The sequence below is a fragment of the Cucurbita maxima genome, unplaced genomic scaffold (assembly GCF_002738345.1).
Source record: "Cucurbita maxima cultivar Rimu unplaced genomic scaffold, Cmax_1.0 Cma_Scf00001, whole genome shotgun sequence".
Lineage (NCBI taxonomy): Eukaryota > Viridiplantae > Streptophyta > Magnoliopsida > Cucurbitales > Cucurbitaceae > Cucurbita > Cucurbita maxima.
In genome coordinates this window covers 7,314,667-7,322,869 of record NW_019272017.1, presented here as the reverse complement: position 1 = coordinate 7,322,869, position 8,203 = coordinate 7,314,667, and the positions used below count along the sequence as shown (strand labels likewise).

Here is an 8,203-nt window from a genome sequence, read left to right as displayed (position 1 = left end):
AAAAAAAAAAAAAAAAAAAAAAAACAAGAAAAGGTGAAAGCTGTCGAGTAAATGAACCTTTGCGTCTATTTGGAGAGGAAAAAATTGATAGGATCGTGGAGGGAAATGGCAGCTTCTTCGTCTTCCTTTTTCGCCGCAGCTTCTCAGAAGGTCGGTCCAGCCGCTCGCCGCCAAATTCTTACTCTGACGGAGGCCGCCGCCGCTCGAATTCGACAACTTCTTCAACAGCGCCAACGTCCATTCCTCCGCCTTGGCGTCAAGGCGCGCGGTTGTAATGGTTTATCCTATACTCTCAACTACGCAGGTTCGTAATACCTAATATATTTGAACTTTTTCTTGATTGTTTTCGATTTCACTTTACTCGTTTTATATCTGAATTTTAGGATGTGATGAAAATTTTCGATTATGTATCCTCTTTTCTATGAATCAGATGTTGCTGTTTGAATTTGATTCGAGATAATTAGGTATTTCGTTTATTTGAGCGACATAACCTAACAGTTTCGGAACTGGAGTCCTTTAGAAGAAAAATTCTCTATCCTTTAACGGTTTCCAGCTCCAGTCACCAAGAATTATGATTTTAAAACCGAGGATTTATTATGATTATTAGATGCAGAAAACTAGAAGGTTTATTATGATTATTAGATGCAGAAAACTAGAAGGTTAAATGATTCTGTAATTGTTTAACCGGAATTGGGCCTGGGTATGGTTGGTGAGTTGTTCGAAGATGAGCGTTGAGTTCTTGCTATCCTTAACAAACGGAAAATCTGAAAGATAAAACTGACATGACTGAATGCATCAGTTGATAGACTAAAAATGATTTTTCATGCAGGGTCCTAAGTATGAGAGGAGAATTAATTTAACTTCTACTTCAGTCTGTAAATCATTCGGGATCTTATAGAATAGTTATGAATTAATGGTGTTACGAGACAGGAAGTTTGGATTCGTCGATTTGCTTCACAAACTTTTGACATAGGGATTAATGGACTATTGATATACTACTATCCTAGACTAAATGTAGGTTTCTCCCAAATTTATGGTGAGCATTTGTTTCCATCAAGTACCATTTACTTTGTGGTGTAGGTTGGCTATTGCGAGAACATAGCAGGAATGGACATGGATTAAATTGTACTTGAGAACCTTTCTCTCTCTTTCCTGCTATGGTTAATGTAATGACTCAAACCCACCGCTAGCAGATATTGCCCTCTTTGGGCTTTCCGTCTCTGGCTTCCCCTCAAAAATTTTAAAATGCATCTGTTAGGAGAGGTTTTCACACCTTATAAAGAATGTTTCATTTTCTTCCTCGATCGATGTGGGATCTCACAATCCACCTCCCTTCGGGGTCCAACATCCTTGCTAGCATTGATACTTGTTCCCTTCTCCAATCGATGTGGGACCCCACCCCCCTTCGAGGTTCAACATCCTGCTAGTATAACATCTCTTGTCCACTCCCCTTTGAGGCTTAGCCTCGTTGCTGGCACAATGTCTGGTGTTTGGCTCTGATACCAATTGTAACGACCTAAGCCTACCGCTAGTAGATATTGTCCTTTCGGGCTTCTCCTCAAAGTTTTCACGCCCTTATAAAGAATGCTTTATTCTCCTCCCCAACCGATGTGGGATCTCACAGTTAATTAGTATGTTATTGGACCAAAGTGTTGTTTTTATTTAATTAGAAGATAAATGGGTTAACAAGCCTCTAAGGGTCAACTTGGAGAGAATAGTTACATGTAAGGTTAGAAGTTTGAGATTTTATACACTGTGGGCTGGGACTTACTATTGTTTGTGTTTATTTAATATGGCTATCTTCTCAGTTAACAGTATTCACAATTCAGCTTTTTATGGCTGATTGGGTAATTTTCTATCTCAGCATTACCTCAGTTTTATAATCACATTATCATGAACATTTCCCTTTTGCAAGAAATAGGATTCAACCATTATCTTTCCTTTGGCATAAATGGACTCTAGTTATGATCTCTATCTGTTGAAATACTTCAATATTGCATTATTTCGTATCAACATTTTCATTTGTCAAATATTTCAGATGAGAAAGGGAAGTTTGATGAACTGGTTGAGGATCAAAACGTTAAGATATTGATTGAACCGAAGGCGCTGATGCACGTAATAGGAACAAAGATGGACTTTGTAGATGACAAATTGAGGTATTTGAGAAATCTCTTACTGACAATTTTATGTTTTCAGCTCAATTTTCATCCATATGTAGAGGAAATATCCTGCATGCTAGTTATTACATCAAACTGACATCTAATGGCTCCTAGAAACGCTACATTGTTATTCCAAGATCCAAACATATTCTAAAAGTTCTTAATCAGCTGTGAGCTAACTCCATTCTGAATGCTCCTGAATCAATTTTCTATAGTGCTGGAGGTGTTTTATTATTATTTTACACAGAACAGTTAAAAATTTATTAGATTCGGTCCATTCGAAACTCATTAGATAAGATACAAATTATCATCTCGTAGGCAAATGAAACTTATTTTCTCTTTTTCTTCTTGGTAGATCCGAGTTTATCTTTATCAATCCAAATTCGAAAGGTCAATGTGGCTGTGGGGAGTCCTTTATGACAACAGGCAGTGCAGAAGCCAACAAAAAATGAGGCAGTTGGAGCAATGAGCACTGTTAGAAAAACTCAAAACTCAAAACTCACACAGTTACATATTTGTTGTGTATTTTGCTGGAATTACAAACCCTAAACCTTAGAGAGTTCTATGACAAGAACTTAAAGCAGCTGTAAGAACACTTATCTATGGCTAATTAATTTCTTAGAAAGCCATTTAGCCATTGTACTCTGCTAATTATTTCCTTTTCTCTTGCATGTAAATTACTGTAGATTGCACTGGCTAATGAGTTCTTCTGAGGTAATAAAATTCTCCCACGACTTTCTTTTGTTATAGGACTTGGTTACCATAACCATCCTGCTTGCCTTATAATTGGTTAAAATTTATGTCATCGATTCAAATCTTTTTATTCCCAAGGAAAAATTACAAATAAATAAATTTTAATTTGAGAAGAACACGAGAAAAGCATTAGATTTATGGTGACAGTGATTCTCATCATTCTTGCAACTCATTATAATTATTTTGTTTCCTTTTTTCTATTTTTTCAAAATTTATGCTTTTTCCTTTCTAATTTTCTTCTTATCTTGTTTTGTTTATGAATTCTTAATTAAAATCGAAAAGGAAAAACACAAGTATTTAAAAATTGTTCTTTAAGCTTTTACAATTTTGCTAATTAGTGGTTTAGTATAGTTAATCATCTTTTTATAATTGTAACACTAATTTTTTTTTATTTCTATTCCTCATTGCTTTCTTAATTTCCAAACCATAATGAAAGTCATGAACAAAAGTTAGACTTTTAAGTTCAAGGGGAGCAAAAACAAATGCAAGCAAACAACAACCAACCCACCAATCATTTTGGCTTAGCTAACCCACTCTCTTTGTTCCCAAGCAAAGTCTTCTGAAAAATAAGACAGAAACAGCTATTAAATTTGTACCAAAACCCACTAGTTTTTAGCCAATTTGGTCCCCTGTGGTTGCTCACAAGTCTCTGCAAAACCATGGTTCCAAAAATGTTGGTTCTGTTTCTCATCGTCTTCCATGGATCTCTTACCTTCGCATCGGATCCCGATCCGGTATTCGACTTCTGCTTGCCGAGCGGGACTCATTCGCCGTGCAAGAACTCTTCCCTAGCCAAAGTAGAAGACTTCGTTTTCTCTGGCATAAAGTTCCCTGGAAAGTTTATTAATGGATCTGGCTTTTCATCCATAGCTGTTAATTCGAACGTGTTCCCGGGTCTTAACACACTTGGAATGTCTATGGTTAGAGCGGATTTTGACGTTGGAGGTGTCAATGTTCCGCATTTTCATCCTAGAGCTACTGAAGTTGCTGTTGTTCTTGAAGGAAGGATATATTCTGGGTTTGTGGATACCAGTAACCGGATATTTGCGAAGGTAATCGAGAAAGGTGAGGTCATGGTGTTTCCTAGAGGCTTAGTTCACTTCCAATTGAATGTTGGAGAAACTCCAGCAACAATTATAGGGAGTTTTGACAGCCAAAATCCTGGACTAATGAAAATTCCAGCTGCTGTTTTCGGATCCGGGATCAAAGAAGAGCTACTTGAGAAGGCTTTCGGGTTGAGCCCCGAGGAGCTCGCAAAGCTGAAAAAGAGGCATGCTTCCCATTCATTAGGCTAGAGCTTTAAGGTTGTTGTTTCGGTTACATCTTAAAAGATACACGAGTATAATACAAATATAAGTATAAATCGACAGCGTCGAAGAAGCTCGGAGATGTCTTCTTCGCATCAACGACATTATTTATATCCAAAAGTTTGGAATTATGTTCTCTTTGGTAATGATTTGCTTTTATTTATCTTGTTCTACAAGATTTTGTGCATTTTTCTCAAAGACTAACATATTTTCCTTTCCTTAGTCAACTAGTGTTCGAACCTGAATCTTTGGCTTGTCTTAGGGAGAATAACTTAGAAATATTTTATATCATATCCAGAATTTGAAAGGTTATATAAATGCCATTTCATAGTTAGATGATAATATATTTCGTCTGCATCGAGACACGGTTTTGTAATACAACACACTAAGCAGTAGCTAACCATTGTAGAAACCTAAGAAGCGAGCTCAAGAGATGGACAAACCTATGCTGGCAGAAGAGTGGCTCTAATGACTTCATTTTGAGCTAGCCCAGCAACCATTTGAACTTAGAGTAAGGCACTTAACATCTCATTCCAAATGTCAGGCACACCAGGGAGGCACCAATGGCTACAATCAGAGGATAGACCTTCCTGGTGCTGCTTCCCTTCTTGACCCAAACCGTTCCGGTACACGGATGGGTGGCCATCCCTTCTAAGTGCAGACATTTCTGTGATGTCTTGAAGGTATACTGGGAATCTCATCCTTCTCAGTACTCCCTGAAGAACGCGCAGCTGCCCCGGAACGTGCTGATGGCTGAAGTAGGCTAGAGGCTGCCTTTGGTTGTAGCATTTCCAACCATTGTCTCTGGTAAAATAACAGGAAACAGATTGAATATGAATTTCGAAATTTACATAAACTTACATTGGATGTAATTCTTACCTGTTATGTCGGGGAGACATGCTTCGAAAAATTACTCGGGTTTTTTCCGGGTTCAAGTTCAAATCTACCCATTTGGCCCATGTGGTAAGTCCCTTCTCATAGGCAACCATTGGATTCAGGTATTTGTACATACTCTGGCCCTCCATGTAGTAATCCCATCTGAAACCAGTGATAGAAGCTCAAAAACAAAACAAAACAGAACAGTAGGTCCCTAAATCACAGCACCACTTGAACTATATTGATACAAGTTCTAACATATTTCTTTTTCCACAAGATATTAGCAACTTTCTGAAACACCTGAAATCGTGAAGTTCGCTTGAAGCCTCAGTGACCAAACAATGGTCATGTTTTCTTTTTCATCGCAAAATCGAAGCGGTTTTTGATTATATGACAGACTTCCAATCAGCAAATGCAAATAATAGGGAATCATAGATTTGAGTCATAATCAGAGAATGTTAACGACAGAGGCTAATATGATCTAAAAGTGAAGGCTTTGTATTCATTTTCTTACGAGCTCCATTGTTGAGAGTGAGTCCACCAGTGAGCTGAATCAAACACAAGAACATCAACTCCTGTCCAGTACTTGGCGTTCTCTTCAATTCTATCTAAATGCAATACTCTCTTGTTTTCAGCTCCTTTGTTCAGTTCAACCAGAAGTGGAGCCCATGAAAACTCAATTGAAGTCTCAAAATCCTATTCAAGAAAATCAGAGTGCTTCAGTTTCTCATACCCAAATCAGAGATTGCAGAACTTCAAGTGTTGGAAAGAGAAAGCTAACTGCAAAAATCAATTCATTCATATTTCAGATCACTCACCATAGCATGGAAAGCCATGGAAGGACCATTATAAGTCACCCTTTTTCTACCGGTTGGTACAACTCCTTGCACTAAGCAAACAAGAGATTCCCACTGGTTCCTCATTATAGAATCCCCCACTAACATTATCCTTTTCCTTCTCATTTTCCCGAGAAAATTCAAGGCATCAAACCTGTATCATCAGAGTGAAGATATAGGAACAAAACCTTACAAATCATATTATAAACCTCAAAACTTCACTGTTACACTACCTCACTCAGTACTTTTCCCTGCCTAAAAGCGATTATCATTCAAAATTATCATAAAGAAAACACTCAAAAGAAACTTGGTATATTGTGATAAAACACTTGTAGTAATGTCTTCCTTTTTAACGGAAGCACTTCAAAAAGACTATCTGAGAGTGTTAAACCGAAGTAATTCGTTATCAAGTGCTTTCTACTAAATTTCTAAACATGCATTTCCGAAACGTTAACTATTTTCGATTAAAATGAAGAACCTGGGAATGGAGCAACTGTGCGGCTTCCATTTCCACTTCTCGTAGTCAGAATCCGGCCGGCCATTTCTTTGACAAGTGACGGCCGAACTAAGATACGGACAAGATGAATCGTACAACGGATAAGATTGATCGAAAATCCATTTTCCTTCGAAAAAATCGCACCGCCTCTGAGAATCACCGCCGCTCTGAACAATGTGAACTTCGTCGTCTTCTTCGCTCAGCCAGGACTCATCGTCCTCTGAACCAAATGGCGATGAGTTTCCATGGTAAAAACAGAGAAAGATGAAGAAGATGAAGAGGAGAAATTGAAGGTTCGATTCTGCCATTGGAGAGGCGAAGAAGGTTTCTGCAGTGAAGCAAATGAGTGTGAGAGCATTTGCATTTTTGTTGATGATCAAAGCTTTCCTTTAATGCATGACTGGCGGAGGTGGGGCAATTCTAAGCTTCTTTTTTCTTCTTTATTGTCCCTCGCCCTATGCCCACTTTTTCTTTTTCTTTTTGCCCAAAAGGTTTGACAATTTACTAAAATAGGGCTAAATTACTAAGATAAGGTTACATCTAAAAGAAGGTTAAAAGTGTCTAAACTATTTTTACGCAAATTTGGATTTCTCTACATAATTGCGGGTCGAGGACTCCTCCTTCCCCTTCTTCAAACTTCGATTCGTATTGTTTATAGAGAAATCTCTGATCAACGATAGAACAAGATCCATTTTGTATCATATCTAAGGGATTCCTGGTTTCAGGCCGAAGAAGCAATGTCACTCGATCATTATCAAATCGACTGCAATCTTTTTCTGTCCGTGAGGATCCCAATCCCAACAGAGCGCCTTCTACTTCTAGTAGGCCATGAACTAGATCAGAATCATTCTCAACGAGTCCATAAGAAGTGATCCCATTTTTTTCATCGGGTTCGGATAGAGACCAAAGGTCTTGAACGATCGATCCGGCATAATAACTCAAAAGATAAAGAAGCCGTTAATTTCTTCATGCTCGTTCCAAGTTCGAAGTACCATTTGTACAAATAAGAACCCCTTTTGTTACATACATGAATGTATAAGTATACATATAAGCAATTTAATACAGCTCTAGGTCGAGAATTAGGGACGTTTGGTTACATGAACCACTAATTCATAAATACTAACACACCCAAAATTAAATTTGGCTCGACTCGAAGGGAGAGTTCGAAAAGATTGCCCCACGAGCAAAGGAAAACTGCGAGGGTGTGAAATTTTTTTTCTAATAGATGCGTTTTAAATCTGTGAGGCTGACAACGATAGGAGCAGTGGACTTTGACTGTTATAGAAACTATTTCAAATTAAATTAGCTTAAACATGTTCAACACATGCAACCCTAAGTCAATAATTTTCAAATTTATAAGATACTAAGTCTAACCTAGTCAGTTGATGCCAAATCTTCAGCGTAGACAAAAAGACCAAAATACCCTTGTCCAACACATTCTTACCCGGGCAAAACCCATAATTCTTAAATAACACGGGAATAATTTCTTACACAAACTAACTCTAAGCGTGGTGTCCATAAAATTCAATTTGATGCCAAATTTTCACCATAGACAAAAAGACCAAAATACCCTTGTTCAACACATTCTAACACGGGCAAAAGCCCATAATCCTTAAATAACATGTGAATCGTAACTTGAAGTCATTTATTAAATAGGTTCGAGTCTCCATCCCACATTTATCGAACTCGGACAAAAAAAAATAATACTTCTTACAAAAAAAAAAAAAAAAAAAAAAAAAAAAAAAAAAAAAAAAAAAAAAAAAAAAAAAAAAAAAA

General features: G+C 37.5%; 3 protein-coding genes across 5 annotated transcripts; 2 read left to right on the top strand and 1 right to left on the bottom strand.

Annotated features, from left to right (window-relative positions):
• The first annotated feature begins 22 nt into the window (after positions 1-22).
• LOC111484969 (iron-sulfur assembly protein IscA-like 1, mitochondrial) lies at positions 23-3,061 on the top strand. 2 transcript variants are annotated; one of them, XR_002718615.1, is made up of 4 exons: positions 23-304; positions 2,039-2,156; positions 2,515-2,745; positions 2,846-3,061. XR_002718615.1 is itself a non-coding variant. In XM_023131685.1 (3 exons), exons 1-3 carry the CDS (start codon positions 52-54, stop codon positions 2,609-2,611), a joined length of 468 nt encoding a protein of 155 aa, XP_022987453.1. In that variant the 5' UTR covers positions 23-51; the 3' UTR covers positions 2,612-2,975. The 2 variants fall into 2 exon arrangements, 1 of the variants encoding a protein (XP_022987453.1); XM_023131685.1 differs by having other exon boundaries at positions 2,515-2,975.
• On the top strand, positions 2,685-4,392 carry LOC111483734 (germin-like protein subfamily 3 member 2). Of its 2 annotated transcripts, none has more exons than XM_023130140.1 (3): positions 2,685-2,745; positions 2,846-2,873; positions 3,349-4,392. In XM_023130140.1, the coding sequence occupies exon 3, from the start codon at positions 3,572-3,574 to the stop codon at positions 4,205-4,207; it is 636 nt and encodes a 211-aa protein (XP_022985908.1). In that variant the 5' UTR covers positions 2,685-2,745; positions 2,846-2,873; positions 3,349-3,571; the 3' UTR covers positions 4,208-4,392. The 2 variants fall into 2 exon arrangements, with proteins under 2 accessions (XP_022985908.1, XP_022985833.1); XM_023130065.1 differs by lacking the exon at positions 2,685-2,745 and having other exon boundaries at positions 3,349-4,230; positions 4,272-4,392.
• Positions 4,393-4,500: 108 nt separating this feature from the next.
• LOC111480687 (protein trichome birefringence-like 36) lies at positions 4,501-6,840 on the bottom strand. The gene is made up of 5 exons (XM_023125894.1): positions 6,410-6,840; positions 5,914-6,085; positions 5,610-5,791; positions 5,099-5,257; positions 4,501-5,023 (listed from the first exon to the last, which is right to left on the bottom strand). Exons 1-5 carry the CDS (start codon positions 6,733-6,735, stop codon positions 4,726-4,728), a joined length of 1,137 nt encoding a protein of 378 aa, XP_022981662.1. The 5' UTR covers positions 6,736-6,840; the 3' UTR covers positions 4,501-4,725.
• Positions 6,841-8,203: the final 1,363 nt, after the last annotated feature.